Source organism: Arachis hypogaea, chromosome 12, assembly GCF_003086295.3.
Source record: "Arachis hypogaea cultivar Tifrunner chromosome 12, arahy.Tifrunner.gnm2.J5K5, whole genome shotgun sequence".
Lineage (NCBI taxonomy): Eukaryota > Viridiplantae > Streptophyta > Magnoliopsida > Fabales > Fabaceae > Arachis > Arachis hypogaea.
The window spans coordinates 103126033-103147725 of NC_092047.1; the positions used below are offsets into that span (position 1 = coordinate 103126033).

Here is a 21693-nt window from a genome sequence, read left to right on the forward strand (position 1 = left end):
GTGCATAACCAGTTTTGAAAGGGAAATACTGCTCATCAAATACCATATTACTAGTGATCACAACTTTATCTTGTGTAGTGAGGCACTTGTAACCTTTGTGTACTACACTGTAACCCAGAAAAGTTCATGGAGATGATCTGAATCCCAATTTGTGCCTATTGTATGGCTTCAAATGTGAAAAACACAAACACCCAAAAATTATTAGGCTTGTGTAACCAAACTCCTTTTCAAATAGCTTCTCAAATGGCGACTGACCTTGCAAAACCTGGGTTGGCAATCTGTTTATGAGATGCACTGCTGTCATAAAGGCATTTTCCCAATATTTAATTGGCATTCCAGCTCTTGCTAACATTGTTAAACCCTTCTCCACTATGTGCATGTGCTTTCTCTCGACACTGCCATTTCGCTGATGCTCATGCGGACAGGAACATCTATGTAGAATACCCTGCACTTGTAAATCCCTGGCTAAGCTCACATACTCAGCAACATTGTCAGACTAAAGCATCTTAATTTTAGAATTTAATTGTAACTCAACCATTTGTTGAAAATATTTAAAAATTGATTTGATTCGATATCGAGTTTTGATGAGATAGAACCAAGTGTATTTATTGCAAGCATCAATAAAGACAACAAAGTAAAAATGTTCATTTAAATCTGGAACAGGAGTAGGGCTCCAAATGTCTGTAGATACTAACTGCAGTGAAGCAGTGTACAAAGAATTTGAAGGGGGATAAGGAAGACTATAGGACTTTCCAATATAGAAGATGCACATGGGTTTTTATTCAAAGAAGAAACAATATTACAAGACTTTAAAATAGAAGAAACAACACTATTTGCGGCATGACCCAATCTGTATTGCGACAAATGAAACTGGTCAATAGTGGACACGATTGAAACAAAAGTAGCTGATTTATTTGATAGAGTGAAGTTGAGAAACTTGTACATTCCTCTTTCAACTTTTCCATGTATGGCAATTTCTTTAGTTCCCTGAGAGTTCACACAACAACCATTAGAGTGAAATTCAAAAAAGACACTGTTGTTACAACATAAGTTATACACACTAAGTAAATTCTTTGTGATATCAGGCACGTGTAGCAACTTATGCAACAAGAATTCTCTATTACTCAAATAAGCTTTAAAGTAAGAATTTCCAACAAGGTTGATGTACAAACTTGATCTGTTTCTCACAATTACTTAATCTGCACCTTCATACTTTTCTCTCTCAATCAGATTTTGCTTATCAGAAGTCATGTGGTGTATAGCACCCGAATCTGGATACCAACTCTGATCTTACAATGTTGTAGGTGTAGCCAATACATTGCTCATATTTGCTTGTGAACTTTGCAGATTTTTGTGAGTTTAAGCCTTCATATTGAGCTCTGGAACCTTCTGGCCTTTCATACCTATACCAGAAAGTCTTTGCAGTATGCCCTAGCTTATTACACACTTGACAAACAGGTCTGGTACCATTAGTCATCCTTGAACCACTGTAATGCTGCCTTTCACCAAATCTGGAGCCATCACCACTTTCAAACCTTGAGTCATACCTTGAATCATTATAGAACTAAGTTCTAAACCAGGAGCTGTTACCACCAAATTGTCCATTCTCTTCAAACCTGGAACTGTTTCCACCAAACTGTCCATTCTCGTTATAGAAATTTCGACCACCTTTGATGATCTTGCCACCACCTCTACTCCTGTAGTCTCCTCCGAAACTGCCTCTTATGTTATAGTTTTGAGAATATCCTGGTGCACTTTGTGCCACATTTGCTTGTATAAATGATTCTGGTTTTCTTATCCTTTCTAACATACTCTTATGAGTCAATAACAAAGCCTCTAATTCTCCCACTGAAATACTCACTAGTCTTGCCATAACTGAAGTAATTACAAATCTATATTCTTCAGTTAACCCATTCAACAAAGCATTAACATGATCACTTTCATGCATCGGTTCTCCTACTGAAGCTAGAGCATCAATTATTCCTTTTAAGGATAACACATACTCATTTACAAATCTTATGTTTCAGTTGCATTATTCTTAGCTCGAATGTGTGAAGAAAAATGATCATCTAATCTTTTTCAAATCTCATATGAATAGATATATCCTACTATTCAAGTCGTGAAGGGCTTGGTCATCAAAGCAAGCCAAGATTTGAGCAACGCATCTAGTCTCTTCCAAGCAGCAAATTCTGGTGTCACTTGTTCCGATCCGTCAAACCTAAGAAGAATTCCCTCTCCTGTGATATAATGAAGCAAATTGTAACAGTCAATCGTTGATTCGGCCTAGTCTTTTCACTGTAAGAAGTTGTCATCATCGAGTTTCTTAGAAATTGAGAAGAAGTGAAATTCTTTAGAGCTGTGCTTGATTGATTCACTAAGTTTTCAGCTTGTGTATCGTATTTGCCATTGAATTAAATAGAGAGAGCTTTGATACCATGAAGGATGTCAGGCTCAACACGAGAAGAAGAAAACGGAAAAAGAATATGCAGTGTGAAAAGAGAGTGAAAACAAAGAGAGAGAGAACTTCTTCTTCTTCTAAATTGGTAAAGTGAGATTTCAACTAAATAGTGATTAACTCTGGCTACTTATAGCAAGAGAGTGCCAGTTGTCACACTATAAATCACACAAACTAAACTAACTAATTTTTTTAACAATCACAAAACTAATCACAAGCTAACTAACAACAATGCTAACAATCACAAACTAACTAACTATCAGCATCATTAACTAATTCTGTTAACAACAACACTAGCACTAACCAAACTAACCAATTATGTTTAGTTAGTTTACTCTGTCAGCATCATCAGTCACAGTGAAGGTTATCATGCCGGAGTTCTACCACGTCATCATTGCTTGTGCGTAGCTCAATAAATAGTGCCATAGTTATTTCTCCTTATTGGCCAAATCTCAAACAAATTGAGGAAACTGCAGGTAACATCTCATGTAGTCTCCTTCTTATTGGTAACTGATTATGAAATACTCTCCATAGAAAAACTTTGATCTTTGCCTCTTTGGTGGGTATTTTAAGTCCCATAAGGAAGACCAATGTCTCTTCGACTTGCATTGTTTAAAGTAATTCTAACTGTAGATGGTGAAATTCGTGGGCAACCTTGTAACCCAAAGCAATAGTGTACGAACCCTTCTTCTCGAGTGATCGGGTAGGTCTGTCTTCCCATTCAATGATTTTTGTTTGTAAAATTGCATGTGCAATTTCTTGGATGAATTATGTTATCACTACTTGATGATTCCATTCTTTGTGATCTATCATTAGCTATTCAACCTATTTTACTTTTTGTGCATTGTTTGTGTGAATAATTGTGGCCAATGACGGATAATTTTCAATCCAAGCATCTATCAACACCTTCATTAAATTCCTTCTCCTTATCCTCCAAACAAGCCCTTTTTTAATCACTTTTCTTTCTTCTAGCAAACTCCTCCACCAAAAGGAGGTTATTACCTGATTTAGCCCTTAAAAAGTTTGAATATCTGAAGTATTTGTTTTTGTGTACTCTGTAAATTAAAGAATTAGGCTTGTTCAACAACCTAAAACCCTATTTTCTGAGCGTAGCCATATTGAATGCTCTGAGGTTCTTAAAATTTAAACCACCGAGGCTTTGGTCAACAAATAACAACTCATTTCACCCAGTGCATCTTTCTCTCCTATCCCCTCTATCCCTACCAAAACTGCATAATCATTTTATGGATTTCATCCATTAAAGTCTTTGGGAGCTTAAAACAACTCAATGTATAAATAGAAATAAGAATTGTTTCTAATGTTAAAGTTTCTTGGAAACTCTATCCTTAATATAGTTAAAAGTATTCTTCTTGGACTTGTGAACAATAAAGAGGAGACCCAAATATATGTCATGTTCCCTACATGGGGGACTTGTGAAACATTCACCAACTGATTCCTTATGTCTTCGGTGTGTTATTATAGCTAAAACACACTAATGACTTACTTAATGACTTGGTCACTAACGTTGTAATAGAAATGTAACACATTTACCAGATACTGGAAATCCTCTTTTATAGTTCTACTAAATAAAATTGAGTTCGCAAAGAATAGGTGACTAATAGCTGGGTATCTGTAATTAAGTCTCAAGCCAACAATTTCTTGTCCCTCTAAAAGTAGCTTATAAAAATACGCTCTAGGTTAAAAGTTGGCCAGAATAAATTGTCCTAGTTTTATAATACTACTGATATATAAAATACCAATTTTATGATATATATTATATAGTGTCTAACTTTTGCTTAATTTATTTTTTATAATAAATTTTAAATATTTAAAAATAATTTATTTTTATATTTTATAATAAAATATTAAATTTGATTTTTTATAAATTAGATATCACCTTTTAAATACCATAACAATCATTATATAAAATATCTAAATTATTCTTAAGTATAATTTTAGTTTAGGTTTTTTTGACATTTCACACGTACATATCTAACTAATAAATTGTATATTGTATCCAGTGGCGGATTGGCGGAGGCTTAAGGTGGTTATATGATCTCCCCCAAATTTTTTTAAAAAAATTAGTAGTAGTCAATAGTATTAAGTATTTTTTATATATGATGTTGATTAAAAAAAAAGATATATTACAGAATTTTGTAAATTAAAATTTAACTAAAATCTGCGATATGTATTGGACTATTTTTTATTGGCTCTTACTAATAAATAGCTCATTCTAATAATTAATAAAAACAATGCTATTATACTAACTCAGTAGCATATATTAGTAATTAAAATAGTCCATCTCCCAACAAAATTTCAATTGATATCTAATGATTAATTTCCTATTCCATCAAATTCAAACTATCACAGCAGGGTTGCGAGTGCACACTTTTCTCCCCTAGGGGCTCCCACTTACAACATTATAAACTTGATGTGGTTAAAGCTCCAAATTTAAAATTTGTCTATTTTTGTTGAATTGTGTCAAAAATTGACATAGACAGAAAAATCAAATATCTATCCTTTAATTGATAGATTAATTCGTTTTATTTTTAATTTTTTCTGTGACAGCAGCAACAATTGAATGGGTTTTTTCTACTATAAAAATTATTAAAATAAAGCTTTAAAATACGATGGAAGATGAATTTTTAGCAGATTATATAATTGTATATATTGCAAAGGAGATTGCTTCAAAATTTACTTCATAGATGATAATTGATGATTTTAGTTCCATAAAACATCGTCGAGCAAATTTAAAAAATACAAAAATCTTAAAGTATGTAGTTAAATATTGACTTTTATATAATATAATTATTCTTTTGATATATATGCTATGAATTATATTTTAATAATTTTTGTTATATTATATTTTAATTTATTTTATATTTAATTGGTGCCTCTTATGAAATTTCTGATGCGCCACTGATTGTACCAGTACATTGTATTTTTCTTTTTGTAAGGAGGAAGGAAATGGAGATGGGACACAAAGAGTTTCCTTTGACAAAAATAGGGTGAGAAAGAAGAGTTTAGGCTCGAGGACGGGGATCGGGAATCAAAGAGGAATCCCTTGCCCCTGCCCAAGTGACATCCTATAAGGTAAATTGCTCCCAGAGACTGGAGAGAAGTGTTTCACTGAATAATAATACCATATACTATTGATTAATTAATTAGAAAGGGAGAGACTCTTGAATATAAGAGGAGCTCAAAACAAAAAGAAAGGAGTGACTAAGTTGTTGTTGTAACCGAATAACAACACTAAAAATAGAAGAATAGATTCGTTACAAATTGGTAATATACCCAGAATATTCCATCTACAAAGCTCACAACAATATACTTACTCTAATAGAGTGGCAAAGATGAATAACTCGGAGGAAACACAGAGATATAGAAAAACTGATTCATTAAACACGACCTGGCAAAAACTTCTAAGAATTTACAATTTTCCTTTCGATAAACAGAAGCATAAGCCATTTGTATTATGAAGATCACATTTATGATATTTACGTTCTTAGTACTCTGCTATTGATGGGTATAAGGAACTGTCTGTAACTACCTCATGCCCAAAAAAACATAACAAAAATGCTCTAAGAATTACAGAAGAATTTCTAACCCGTGATCACTCTAAAAGGCTGTTAATTGGGAAGATAATTTATGAATACATGTTCAAATTTGGTGAAGGTACCACACTGATTTGGTAAAGTAAATTGCTCTTAGAGAGAAGAAGAAGGTTTCATTGAGTAACACCTCATATTATTGATTCGTTCAACTAACTACAAATAGAGAGTCACCTTTAATATAAGAGGTGCTCAAAACAGAAAGAGAGGAGTAACTAGAACAGTTATTGTAACAAAAAAATTACAAGTCTAAAATGAGAACAACAAGCAATTATACTTCGTTACTTTCTACTACGACAACAAGTACTCCGTTGTTATGGAGATTGGAATCTCCTTCAAAGATTATTGTCAAATGTTCTTCTCTGGTTGCATGTTCTCAAATTGACTCTATTTCATGATCATGCTCTGATATTTGCTCCATCTCAATTTCCTTATCCTCTTCGGTAACGTCTGGCCCTGGGCTAGTTGCCGAATTTGGCTCACCATTTGCTTCTTCAAAGTTTGATTCTAGACCTTCAACCAATATTTGCTCCATCATTGTTTCTTCTTCTTCTTCTTCGTCATCTGGAAATTCATTATCGTGCACAAACTTGTAATAATAAACTAAAAAACCGAGAAGAAACACAATATTGAGTATTGCTAACATGAGAAAATATCTGTCCAAATGGCGGCTGGCGGTGTTTGATTCATAAAGCCACCTGTCGAAAATCAAGAACCATGGTATGCTCAAGAGTTTTCCTATACCATTCACCAGATTACTGAATGGCTCAGCAAAGTTCCTCACAGATTCCGATGCATAGTTCTCGAATAACTTGGATAGACCATCTTCAACAAGCGCTTCCGCCATTCCTAACAACAGAAATTGTGGAATCAAGGCCTTTGTAGTCATAATTCCTGTCGAATACAGTATATGTCTTTCCACTCTCCATGCGAAGACACAACAAATCGCAGCAAGAAACATTCCAATACCAATCTTCACGGTAGTTGAATCTATTATTTTTCTCTTGGCTCCAAATTTGATGATGATCTTGTTGATCTTCTTAGCCACATTAGCTTTTTCCACTAGCCGGAAAAACATTGGTATTACCATGTCAGTCATGGTGGTCTCGAGTAAGAAGAGAGATGAAATGTCAATATGCATGACACTTTTCAAACTGCTCGCTTGTGAAACAAAAAAACTGTTCCCAGAAGCCGCAACAAAACTGTAAGGGAATAAGCAAAACCCCCAACAGAGCAACAAAACAGTGCTCTTGGCTTCTCTCACTTGCTTAACTGTGCACAGCTCCCCTTTCGTCTCTTGCATATGGGGACTGACATCATGATTTTCAGTTTGTTTCTTGTCAATTATAGCTGCTTTTTCCAACCATCCAAACCCCCAAGGTACTCGCGGTAACAACCTTACAACCCCACCCTGGCCATGGTTATCCTCATAGAGATGTCCCTGCTTATAATTCTTCCAGTAGTATCCACGTTCTGAGGTTAAATATTCCAAAGTCCTTTTCCTATAAGCTGCTTTGCACACTCTACAAAACTTGCCAACATTGCTTTTTTCCACAAGCAAATCTTCATGTTTGTACCATGCATATCCAAAGTAGAACAACATATAGCTCCCTACCATGAATAGTGACACAAATATGATGCCGTGCCACGAATAATTATCATCAACAACTTCAGAGAAAATAATGACTGCGACAAACGAAAATAAAAATACAGAGATCTTCCACAGTGAAAAGGTATGGTCTTGCCTTGCATTGTTGTTTGTGCATTGTTGTCCTAATTCTTCTTTTTTAGCTCTCGCTATCTCCTCCAATTGAGAGTCAAAAAAATCTTTGCACAAACATCTACCGGCGACGTTTCCCATTGTAATAAGAACAATTGCTACATAGACCATATAATATTCGAAGTATTCACGATCTGAAATTGAAGATATCCAGAACAACATTGAACCCTGCAAAAACAATGTAGATAATAGATACCAACAAATTGGATATATAAATACAAGAGTACTAGGAGGCCAACAAATTTTGTGATTTGTAGCTATCAATTAATCATTACTAATATTTTTAATGTAAGAGATTAAGTCCAATGATGTGAAATTTACTTATTTTTCTTTTACTGGTTACCTTTGTTCATTGTGTAAATATCTAAGTGATTTAATCGGTTCATTTGAAGATAATTAAAATCTAAGAGATATTTCCTATAAATCTTTTGTTTTAGAAACTATAAAGTAACCTTCAAAAAACAGTTCTTATTCAGTTATTTCAATTATATAAAAGGAATAAGTTATAAAATTACATTTTCAGAATCTGAGGAGGAAAAAAATAGAGACTATCTTAATTATAACTTATCATATGATATGATCACCAGTTTTGTACAATTATTATATGAAAATTTAATTACTGTTTACATAGTCTAACTTTAAATGTAATTTCAATATCCTTATCTTCTTTAATTTATTTGAATAATAGTTTAAAGAGCTAATTTATAAGGAAAACTCACTAAAAATTAAACGATATTAAACTATTATTTATTTTATAATATACCGTATTTAGTTTGATATACATGTGGGGAACTAAATTAGTAAATAGTACTAATATTTTTACTCGTAATAATATTACGGGAATATAAATATTTTAAAACTATGTCAGTTTTGTCAAGACATTATAGATTATGGCACAAAAAATTTATAAAATCAAATTATTTTTATAAAAAGGTTGTAGGAGACAAAAATTTTCATCGGTTAAGAAGACCAGACTCTCTATAGATAAAAAGATGAAATAATAAGATTTTTAGTTATTACTTTTATGTGAAAAAGCTTAATTTTTTATTAAAAATTAATTTTAACATTCATTATATGAAATTTAAAAGAATTTAATGTGTATACTTTTATATTTGATTAGGTATTAAGACTATTGCACAAATAGAAATAATTAATTTTTATGTTTACTATTTAAAAGTAATATTTTTTTTCTCTCTATGTATATAAAAGTATAATTAGATATTAGCATAAAAAAATTATATTAATAGTTAAAAATTAACTCAAAATTAAATTTTTTTTAAACAATTGAATCTTGATTCTAACTTTTAATCACAACATTAGTATTCTCTCTAAATTATATGTAATAAATATTTAAAGGAACAAATGTAAAAATATAGATTAGAAAGATAAACAGTAAATATTTAAAATTAAATAAAAAATATGTATATAATAACAATAATATATTTAATTGAATTATATTATTTTGTTAATTTTATTTTTTGTAAAACAGAAAAGTAGAGAAAATTAGAAAATGAGAGAAAAGAGAGAAAAAGATAAATAAGAAGAATGAGAGAGGAAATTTGTTAATTTTGGAAAGAAAAAATTTATTTTAATTGTAATAAAAAATATCTACGGACACATTCTGGTTTGTCAAATTACTAATATAAAATATAAATTATAAATTATATTTAGAGTGAAAATGGTAGAAAGAAATAGAAAAATGGAGAGAGGTAGATAAGAGAATATAGAAAATGAGTTTATTAAGTTTAGAGGAAAATATTTTCTCTCAATTTTAATGAGTGTCATGTGATACATTTTGGTTATTAAATTAGTTAGTAATATATAATATATATAATATAGTTATATTTTAATTTTAATTTTAATTTTATTTAAATACAATTAGAGAATATCATGTTACACATTTTAATACTCAAATTTGTAATTAGTCATTGATAATAATATATAAGAAAGATATAGTGGGTGAAGGAATAAGAGAGAGATAGAGAGAGGGAGAGGGAGGAGAGAAGAACTTTTTAATTTTAGAGAAAAAGATTTAATTTCAATTGTAATGAGGAAATGATATATGACATATTTTGATTATAAAATTAGTAATATGTAATAGATAATAAATATAAATAATCAATTTATCTTTGTAATAAAAAATTCTAAAATTTTTTCTTATTTTATGTATTTTTAGCTTAAACTTCTAACTTTATTTCTTACAAAATAAACACACTTTTTTACACAGAAGGATTTTACGATGTTTCAATGCATGTTCTACAAAGTTACTGCTACGACAAACAGGAGATTCATATATTTTTCATAGAATAAATATTTGAGGAATTTGAAATTTTGGTTTTTTTAATATAATTTTTCAGTGTTTAATGTGTTAACTTAGCTTGTGTTTTCACTTGTTAGCTAAATCTTTAACGAAAAATATTTACGAATTAAAATTTTTTATTAATATTTATCAACATTTTAGATTAATAATTCATTTTTATGTTATTAAAATTTACGGTTTAAAATTTAATATAAAAATATTTTTATTAATTAAATATTGACTAAAAATATAAATTTTGTTAATTGTGTCATATTTAATTAAAAAATAATGTTAAAGAGTCAATACTTTTCGGTCAACATCACTAAACTTAAAATTTTTTATTTTATTTTAAATTTTCGATTTCAAATAATAAATCCTTTAACTTTAAACTCTAAAATATAAATCTTGCAAAATAATGACTAATATTAGTTTAACTATCAGTTTAGTTCGCTCTATTTTGTCTTAATTGAAATAGTAATACGAATATAATAGTAATTAACTACCATGGCGGAGGCACTTGCACAAAAAGTTATTGCAATGAAATTGCCGGTGTAGGCTTCTGAGATTAGATGAGCAATAACAACAAATAGACATGACAAGCCATCTTGCATATTTCTAATTATAACACTATCCCTTTCACTATTCATCAGTGACTCTGTGAGATAGTCCATCATCGTAGAATTCAGCCAATTTTCCATGAAGTTGTAGCTTATTAACAAACCTGAAACGTAAAATTACCCAATTGATGGGGAGAGAGACAGAACAATCAAGTAAATTTCACGTTTTTCCAAGTTCGAAGACTAAATTAGATGTTTTAAATAAAATTTTAGGAATAAAATCCACTTATATGAGTAATATTTCAAAGACCAATTAAAGACTTATTTAAAAGAAAGTAGAGATGTTAAAAAGAATACCTAACATGAAAAATGGAGCTGGTTGTGGCTTCAGTAACTTGTGAAACTTCATCATCACCGAAATTAGATAGAGAGGTGAAGTGGTGAACCGTGTCGGAATTAATTGCTCCGATATTATATGAAGATTCTCGGTAGCTCTCGCATTCTTACTGGTTACTTCCCCTTCTCATAAATACCAATAGAAAAAGATGAATTAAGGTGCTCAATAATTCTCGCGTTGTTAGGTGGTTCCAACAGTTACAATTTATCACTAGAGTACCTAAGCATTTTCCCCTTATTAGTAATAACTTCCAGGTCGTCCTTTTGACCACAACGAGCAGGGGCATGTGAAACGTGCTATTTTATGTTCAAAATATATTAGATGTATACTAAAATCAACACTAAAATTAATTATTAATATAAAATATATGTTATAATATAAAATATATATTAAAATTAAATTAAATAACATATATTTATACATAAATATATTATGATAAATTTTAATATATACATGACAATTTTATTTATGTTTATTAAGATACCTAGCGAGTTGAGCTACTACTACTAAGCTACCAAACAAGGTAAAAATGTGTATCATTAACTCGGAGAGGGACATATGCAGTAGTAAATTGATAAGTGTAATGCTATGGTGATGATGCCATTTTTCTCCTGTCATGCCATGAAACTCGTTGCCACAGCTATGGGAGTGACACGTTTTTTTTTCTCTTTGCAGGATAGTCAGGTATTGCATCAGACGAGTCAGGTTTGGAGTTAGGTTCGATTGCTCTAGACCTACCGTGTCTTAGATGACGTCATGTGCTTAGTTCAGATTTTTTTTCTTTGGTCTTTGGATCCTAACACAGAGAGGCTCCTTTCTTTTCTCTATGAGTTCCATATAACATCTTCCTAATCATAGTTAGGATTAGAATCCAAATACACCTTTTAACAAGGCATATATGTACCACTAGTCCGCTAGTATCTTCCCCACTAATACAATTAAAATTTAAAATTTAAAATTGTCCATTAATATCGTGAAATGTCCTCCCTCTCTTAGCGTGTTTTCTTTTTTTTTTTTTTTTTTTTTTTTCATCCGGCATTCGGGTGTTAATAATATTAGAAAAAATATTGAGTATAGAAAGAATATCTGCTAATTTTTTACAACAATAATTAATTATTATTTTTTAAATACAATTAGTAATGTATTGATTTGCATTAATTATAATTTTAAAATATTAGGATTTGTAAATTATTGCTATGTGAAGCTTATGAAAGTGTCACATAACTCTAAATCTCTCATCCTTCTTCGATAATCTCTATATCCTGATCTTCTCTCATCACCGGAATATCGCAATCGACGCTGACCGCCCCTTTCTCCTGATCCCATTTTGTGACACTACCATTTCTGTGAAAGAGAAACTCATCCTACAAGCATAGCCACCTGCATCGTCGCGTCATCGTCTCACCACCAAACCATCTGCCTGTATCACCAAAGACACCTCTATTAACAGACACATCCAATACAAAAAAGACATATCCATAACCACAAAAAACACCACCGTTAGAAGACACATTCTTAGGTAAACACATCCAAAAAAACATCTCTAAAAAAGGAACGGTCGTTAAAAGTCACGACAACGGAGAAGGAAGAACTTGCACGACGCGTCTTGGAGGCAGTAATAGGTGTGGCTGTGCTGACGTGTTGGTGTGCGGCGCAGCGATGGACCACTGGGGATGATTTGTGGGGTGGGTAACGTTGTCTTCAATGGAGAGGAGTCGCGGCTGATGGCTTCGTCGTCTTCCTTGCGTGGTGACTTGGGTTGTCGTTGCCAGCGTCTCGTAGCGTATGGATGCTCGGGTCGAGGTTATCGGTGTGGTTGTGCGGAGGTTGACGGCACGCGGGGCTCTCTTCAGTGATGGTTCTGGTTGTCGTCTCTGGTGTCTTGTCGCAGGTGGACGCTTGTCGGCACCGGTAGGGGCGGTGGCGCATCTATCTAGGGTTGTGGGAATGTGAGTGAGATGAGAGAGGAGAGGGAGAGGGGGGGTTGTAGCATAGCTGCTTAGGTTAGGGTTAAGTTGGGATGATTTGTTTATGTTAGTGGGTTTTGGGTCCAATCCAATAAGAGTTGGCAAAAGTTGGCAGATTCTATGTTAGTTACCTAGTAGGATTCTTTTTTGTTGTCCAATGGCCTAATTGTACACGTTTCATTTATGTTAGCAATGAGATGCATCCTATTCACGGATACCCAATCCGATACAATCCAGTTAGGTAAGATTGTTAATCTGATTCGCAGCGAGTAGAGTAGGCTGCGGATAGGATTCTTTTGTAGATCGGGTAGGGTGGTGCGGGTTGAGTCTCAACTCTACCCGATCATCAATTCACACCCTATATATGTATATGTTATATAATTATATGAAAATATATTTTAAATAGATGTTAAATCAAAGTCCTCTTACTAATTCACTACAAGAAAAAGTAATATTTGTAACAAAAAAAATTATTACAAAAAATCTAAATTTTGAAACAAAAGATATTTCAGTATTTGTATCAAAAAAAGGGTTGTTGCAGTATGTCCCGTTACAAAAAAATTTTGTAACAAAAAATGAAATTGTTACAATACAAAGTAATATTTTGTAACAATTTTTTTTTAATACAAAAATTAAAATTTGTTACAAAAGTGATAACAATGTTTGTCATTTAAAATATTTTTCGTAACAATTTAAATTTTTGTGTCATAATATTTTGTTACAAAATATTAGTTATTTTGTAACATTTTTTATTATTTTAGTTACAAAAATAGAAAGTTCATTTTAAAGTATTTAATTAAATAAATGATATATATATATATATATATATCAATTAATTTTCTAAACACACTAACTTAACACTTATATAATATGTAATCATATAGATAATTAAAATATCTTACCTATCATTAAGATTCTTTTACAATAAAATAAGTTCACAAATTTAACTAAATACAATTTTTTTTCTAACATAAAATTGTATCATATCGAATTTATAATTTCTGACACTTCTAACAAATTTCAGTCAATATAAAATCTAGCATGTTGGCATCAATTTTTGTAACCACTACAAAAAAAAGGCCTATGGTCACGGTAACCATAGAAAAAAGGGTGACTATAGATCTATGGTCACGGTTTTGGACCTATGGTCACTTCTCTCGTAGCCATAGGTCTATGGTCACGATTTTTTTATCTATGGTCACGATTTCTATGGTCACGGTTTCAATTTTTAAATTCTGACACTTTAGGCCACGCTTTTTCACCATGACCATAGGTTAATCTATGGTCACGCGTAAAAACTGTGACCATAGCCTTATCTATGGTCACAGTTAGCCTCTATGGTCACCCCTCCTTAAAACCGTGACCATAGCCTTATCTGTGGTCACGGTTTTGACCGTGACCATAGCCTCTATGGTCACCCTTCTCTAAAACCGTGATCATACCCTTATCTATGGTCACAGTTTTGGCCGTGACCATAGCCTCTATGGTCACCCCTCCTTAAAACCGTGACCATAGCCTTATCTATGGTCATGATTTTTTGCCGTGATCATAGCCTCTATGATTACCCCGCCTTAAAACTGTGACCATAGTCTTTACGGTTTTCACCGTGGCCATAGCTTATCTATGGTCACGGTTTTTTACCGTAACCATAGCCTTATCTATGGTAACGGTTTTCACCGTGGCTATAGCTTATTTTACCGTGACCATAGCCTGTTTTGTTTTATGAAATTTAATTTTTTTTAAAGCATAATCACATCCCAAAATGATATTAAACACAAATAAATCTAAGAATAAGAAATTCAATAAATCTAAATGATAAAAGTTTTATTAAAAACTAGATATCCATTACAACACTAATAAAAATAGGGAGTAATTTATCAATTACATGTAATATTGGATAAAGTCTCTAATCAAAAAGTAAAGAACACATTAAAATAATACATTTAGATAACAGAAATCATTATAAGACCCATCCCATCTTATATTTGCTTAGAATATATTTTCTTCACATCATGTCCTCCTGCTAGCAAAAGAAATAAACATGTTAATAATAAATATGGAGCACAAGTTTAATAAGTCAATCAACATTAAAATTTCAACCACTAAACAACAAAGAGCTTTTGCTAAGATTTTGAGCCACATAAAAAGGATATACTAAGTATAATAAGAACTAGTGCTTCTGCTAATAATTTTATATGGATTTAAACTTTGATTGGATTAATGTTAATTTTTTTTTTATTTTGGCTTGGCTTGCAAGGTAGTTTTCCTAGGATAATTATTATGAGTAGCTAAGAAGCACTTGTCTCTAACATCCACTCTCTAATCATCATTACATTTAATTTTATTCATTCAAAACTTAAGGCTATATGGCCACTTTGATTTGCACAAATTTCCATCACGTATGCTCATAGGAACTTGATTTTAGGCAAGCTTCAACTCAATGCAAACTAATATTATACAACTATTAATAGAAGTGGCAGTAATTAAATAGTATGTAGCATATATAATTAACAAGCTAAGGTGGCATTATTGATTAATTAAAATTGTAAAATGAAGTTTATTGTTTTTCAGTAAAAGGAGGCAGAAAGTGTTCTAAGTCTAACATAAGAATCATAAAAAGCTCATGCTAAATTTTGCAAACTGAGAACAAAAGAATCAGAATTTTAGTGGGATGAAATAGAATGAATCAATTTCATTATGAACCATTCCATTACAAAATTTAACCATTCAAACCGTAATAGCCGTAACCTTAGTTTGGACTCATTTTATATTTCTATTCCTTTTCAAATTGTCAATCACAGCATAGCCCAATGAAGCATACATTGAAGGTGAAATTTATAAGACCAAAAATAAAATTTAGCCATGCACTCTCTAATCTTTTACTGCCAATCATAGTAAAAGAATTCACACACTTAGTCCTTATTAAGTCATTAAAAGTTCAAAGTTCAAAGCACATGCATCATTAAAACAACCTGGCAATATGCTTTAAGTTGTAAATTTAATTTAATTTCTTTCTAATTTAATTTAACTCACCTATATCAAAATTTTCTCTGCTTCTGCAGCTGCTTTTGGGTTAAGTGGTAGGCTCAGTACTGGAGCTAGCACACTATGTAGAACAAATGGACTAGAAAAAGAAGAGCAGGTCATCAAAAAGTGAGGAAGCTGGAAAACTTTTGCACACAATATAAAAATAGCATGTTCAATGCTCAAAGAAAATTGCTTGAAATTCATGCAAAACATAATATTATCATGAACATGCAGAAGAAGGATGTCAATCAACCACAACAAGAATTGTAATAATTAGCGTCAACAGGAAATCTCAGAGGAAAGAGGGCTCTTCTATAGTTTACACTACATATAAAGAAACCTGTTGCATAATATTTACATCTCCGCTTCCCCCCTCATATTTAGAACCTGTAGTCAGCATTGGGAAATTTGTCACTAGCCTCCCATTCAGTTTAGTTCAGTATTTAGTAGTTTGATTTAATTCAGTCTTCTACAACTATTTACATTATTCAGAATGGGGTGTTTGAAACAATTTTCTGAAGTATAATCTTTATTTTTTTACTTCATGGAACCTTACTACAATTTTCTAAAGTATAAAGCTCCAGCCATCCAGTGTATAAAGCTATGAAAGGAAGTCAACATAAATATGAACTTCTGAAATAGTATTAACTTTGATTTTAATTTGACATTCAGCATAACAAATGAAGCACCTGCCCCATGGCGCAAGTTCAGGTGATGCCAATCCAACACAGAGTGACAGAGAGAGCCAACAAATTTTACTTCTACCAACAAATTCTGCTCATTAATCATTTTTAACAACAAACTCAACTATAATTTTTCAATCCAAAGCAGCAAACAATATTGAAAAAGAAAGAATTTACAGACTGAAATTAACTTAGCTTGTATATATGTGCAGTATTTAACTTAAGAAACTAAACATGGCATACTTGAACATACAAAATCGTTCAACAAAATTTAGAGATTGTGTCAATTAAATAAATAAACTTTGCGTATTGAATTTGGATTGCAATAGAATATTAATTTTCAGTCACTTCACTTAATCAAAGTTTCATGCACGAAATCTACTTCATGTGTAATTGTGTACTAACGATTTACATCAACGAAATTGAAAAAAAAACTACTCAGTGATATGTTCAACATCAAATTTAATTTACAGCAACAAATTCTACTTCTACCAACAAATTATGCTCATTGATCATTTTTAACAACAAACTCAACTATAATTTTTCAATCCAAATCATTATTAATTCATGTACATGAAAAATAGGAGCCACATCTTTGAAGGCAATAATTTCAACAAAATCAATAATAAAATAGCTAAATGATAACAAAATCAATAACTCTTGTCTTATTGTCAAAATTGGACCACCAAATTTTTCCATTCTCAGAACTTAAATCCAAAACCACTGTTAAGTGACTAAAGTATTCAGTACTTTGACGAATCTGATATTAATTGTAGAACTCCATTTTATTGTAGGATCTAAGATGTGATAAGTATGCAATGAACAAGAAGCAAAATAGTAAAAAGTTAGCAACCTGCCTTGAAGACTACAGAGGTTGGCAATGTCAGTGAGGTGAGTCAAGGAGGAAATGGCGGAAGGAAGTTCTTCCAGAGAGACCCTTTCCTTGAAGACGCAGCAACGGCGAGCTCGAGAAATGACAGGTATGAACGGCGGCGACGACAACCCCCTTTCTCTCGCTCAATCGGGTTCTGTCTCATCACTCCTCTTCCTCTCGCGTACAGTGGTAGTAGCATCGACCAAGGTTCGGTGGTGGAGACACCCAAAACGGCGGTGAAACGCGGCGGCTATGAAAGCTATGCGACGGTGGTAGGGCGCGGCGTAGGCGGCGGGACAGCTCCATCGCGACCTCTGTCTCCCTCTCGACTCCTCCACTGCGAGCCTCTCCCTTCTCTCGTGCAATGATGGCAACGGCGACGGCGGCGAGGTCTCAACCGGCGCCATTCCTTCCTCCTCCCTCTCTTCCTTTCTCCCTCATCCCCTTCAAGCTTCCCCTGTTTCTCGTTTCTTCCCTTTCTTTTCTTCTATATATGTGCATTCGTAGGTTTAGGGCACGAATTGGGAAATTTGGGGATATTAGGGTTTTTATTAGAAATTTTAGGATTAGAGAAAAATATACGCGAGTAATATAACAATTTTACAAAATATTTGGGATAAAATAACAATTCAGAAATTAAATATAATACTATAAAGATTGCTTTTAAAATGCACAAAATTTTATTTATCAATATATTAATGAGTTTAAATAATTACTTTTAATTTAAATTATAAAGTAAACATACTAATCACATTTTATAAAATATGGTTTAAATCCTAATATCAATTATCTAAATTAAATCATGTAACCTTTTATTATTTTTCCGTCACCAGAACTTTAATTTCAATTTATATGAAATAACTAATTATAATAAAAGTTGTACAAAAAGATTAACTGACTTAAACTTAAAGTATTTACAAAAATCCATTTCCTAATAAGTTAATCTCTAAGAACTTAATTTAATAAAATAATTGTAATTTAATCACAATACAAATTTTTTAAATTAAATTATATAATACTTCTATTACTGAATTTTAGTTTCAAATTATATAAAATAATCAATTATAAAAATAACACAAGAATTGTAATTAACTTAACTCAAAATATTTAATAAAACTAATCTAATTATTCTTAATTAATCAATTTATAAAAATAAAGAGTTCATATTAATAAAATAAGTCATAACTTTTTCATAATAAAAATTACCTAAATTAGATTGTACAATTCTTTCTTATTTTTCAATTACGAAAATTACACAAAATATTCCAATATAATAAAATTACCTAAGAATATTAATTTGTTCAAAATGAATTTATCTCCGAATCTATTTAATTATCTCTAATAAAATAATTTCTAAAATTATAAAGTTTAAACATAATAAAATAAAGTCACAATCTATCTCAGAACTTTGATTTATTTACTTTTCAGTAAAGACAACTTTCTGAGCAATGAGGACACGACGGGTGACAAGAGATGAGCACGATGACCCACGACGTGTGACGAACGACGCAGAGAAGCTTGTGATTCGTGAGTGTACAGAGGGGTTGGACAACCTCCTAAAACCGTGATCATAGATACTTTTAGGTCACTCTCCAAAACCGTGACCATAAACCCTTTTAGGTCACCCTTTCGTAAAACCGTGACCATAGACTCTTTTAGGTCACCCCTTAAAACCGTGACCATAGACTATTTTAGGTTACCCCTCAAACCGTGACCATAGACCCCTTTAGGTCACCCCTCAAAACCGTGATCATAGACCCTTTTAGGTCACCCTTCTGAAAAATCGTGACCATAGACTCTTTTTTGTCATTGTAAAAAACCGTGACCATAGACCCCTTTAGGCCACCCCCTAAAACTGTGACCATAGACCCTTTTAGGTCACCTCCCAAAACCGTGACCATAGACCCCTTTAGGTCACCCTCCAAAACCGTGACCATAGACTCTTTTAGGTCACTCTTCCGAAAAATCGTGACCATAGACCCTTTTTGGTCACTGTAAAAAACCGTGACCATAGACACCTTTAGGTCACCCCTAAAACCGTGACTAGGGGTGCACAGACCCGGCCCGACCCGAAGGTCCGGCCCGGTCCTGAACACTTTAGGGACTAATTTGGTGTGATTTCATCGGGTTTAGGGTCGGGTAAGGGTCTCAAAAATAGACCCGGTCATTATTTCGGGTCGGGTCCGGGCCATAGCTCGGGTCACCCGAAGTCGGCCCGATGGCCCGGTCATCATACACAATTAATATTTTGTATTATTAGTGATGGATCATGACTATTCTTATGTGGAATTTAAGTATTGTAAACCTTAATATTTTGTGTTATTAGCCATTATAAGACTATAAGTTAATGTTTTATGTTTAGAATGCATAAGACTTTACACTAATGCATAATATTATGTTATTTGTATTGATATAAATATTTGGTATTATTAGACAATATTAGTATTGATTGTGGTTTTGCTTTAGTATTGATTGTGGTTATGCTTTAATTTTAAAGAAGGGTTGGTTCTTGTTATATTTTTCTAAGTGAATTTTACCATGTTAAATAATGGTTGGAGTCTTAGAAATTTGGATATTTTTACATGCTAGCTTACAAGAAGGTATCAACGTAATGTAATGTTAACGGTCCGGTTTTCACCCGGTATAATTGTGGCCCGAAAGTGTATTGGTTTCATCGGGTCTAGGGTCGGGTTCCGGTCTAACAAATAGACCCGCTGTATATTTCGAGTCGGGTCTGGGTCACATCAAACCCGGCTTCACCCGACTCATGTGCACCCCTAACCGTGACCATAGACCCTTTTAGGCCACTCCCAAAACCGTGACCATAGGCCCTTTTAGGTCACCCCCTAAAACCGTGACCATAGACCCTTTTTTGTCACTCTTTTTTGAAAAACCGTGACCATAGCCCCTTTTTGGTCATTTTAAAAAACCGTGACCATAGACCCTTTTAGGTTACCTCCAAAACCGTGACCATAGACCCCTTTAAGTCACCCTCTAAAACCGTGACCATAGACTCTTTTTGGTCACTGTAAAAAACCGTGACCATAGACCCCTTTAAGTCACCCCTCAAAATCATGACCATAGACCCCTTTAGGCCACCCTTTTTTAAAAAATCGTGACCATAGGTACTCTATGGTCACCCTTTCCAAAAAAACCGTGACCATAGCTTTTTTTTTGTCACCCTAAAAAATCGTGACTATAGAGGGTCTATGGTCACGATTTTTTACCGTGACCAAAAAAACCGTGGCCATAAACCCAAAATGTTGTAGTGAACCCTGCAAATATGAACAATGAAAACCAATTAAAAAACAACACACAACACTATCTTTATCAGAGTAAAAATTAAGTTAGCTAGAAATTACAAGTTAAAATTAACTAATTTTTTAAGAATCTATTCTCAAAGTTCAAAGTTAGCCAATCAAGAATGCAAATTATCAAGAATTGACAATTTAATTATAAACCCGGACTAATTAATCATAATTCAATCACAACTTAGTGAACAAATTCATTAAATTTACATAAGTATCTATTGTCAAACAATCACTATAAAACACAATTTTTACCAAAATTCTCATAATAAATATACTTGACTTTTTTTTATGTTTTTACACTCATAAAGTTTCATAATAAGGTTTATGTCAAAACACAAGATAAGATCATTACAATAATTATCCTAATGAAAATCCAAACCTGAAAAGAGAAAGTTTCAAAGCAGCATACTATCAAAATTTAACAAAGCAGTGAAGCACGTGAACAAGTTTATGTTATTGCAGAAGTAATGGAGATGCAAAGAGTTTGGAAATAGAGAAGTATAGCAAAAATGAAAAAATAAAACTGAATTAACTAAAATTGACAATGAGTAAAGAATGCTAACTGATTACAATGAGTATTAGGCTTATATAGAGGGAGACTATTGATAATAAAGCTAAAGGCTCCCTAAACAACTTATAACAAACTGAATAACAACTTGACAGCTAAGCCACACTATCTTGAGCTTTCTTGAACTCTTATTGCTCCTGTTTTTCATCACTAGCTTTAACAGT

The 21693-nt window shown here is 32.4% G+C and overlaps 1 protein-coding gene and 1 long non-coding RNA gene across 2 annotated transcripts; both read right to left on the reverse strand.

Moving 5' to 3' along the window:
- Nucleotides 1-6162: 6162 nt before the first annotated feature.
- Nucleotides 6163-11275, reverse strand: LOC112730400 (protein NRT1/ PTR FAMILY 5.4-like). Its single transcript, XM_025780488.3, has 3 exons — nucleotides 11060-11275; nucleotides 10649-10866; nucleotides 6163-8014 (listed from the first exon to the last, which is right to left on the reverse strand). The coding sequence occupies exons 1-3, from the start codon at nucleotides 11112-11114 to the stop codon at nucleotides 6443-6445; spliced, it is 1845 nt and encodes a 614-aa protein (XP_025636273.2). The 5' UTR covers nucleotides 11115-11275; the 3' UTR covers nucleotides 6163-6442.
- A 3589-nt stretch (nucleotides 11276-14864) lies between these two features.
- Nucleotides 14865-18152, reverse strand: LOC140177355 (uncharacterized). Its single transcript, XR_011869195.1, has 3 exons — nucleotides 17630-18152; nucleotides 16100-16190; nucleotides 14865-15086 (listed from the first exon to the last, which is right to left on the reverse strand). It is a non-coding gene; the product is annotated as an uncharacterized lncRNA (long non-coding RNA).
- Nucleotides 18153-21693: the final 3541 nt, after the last annotated feature.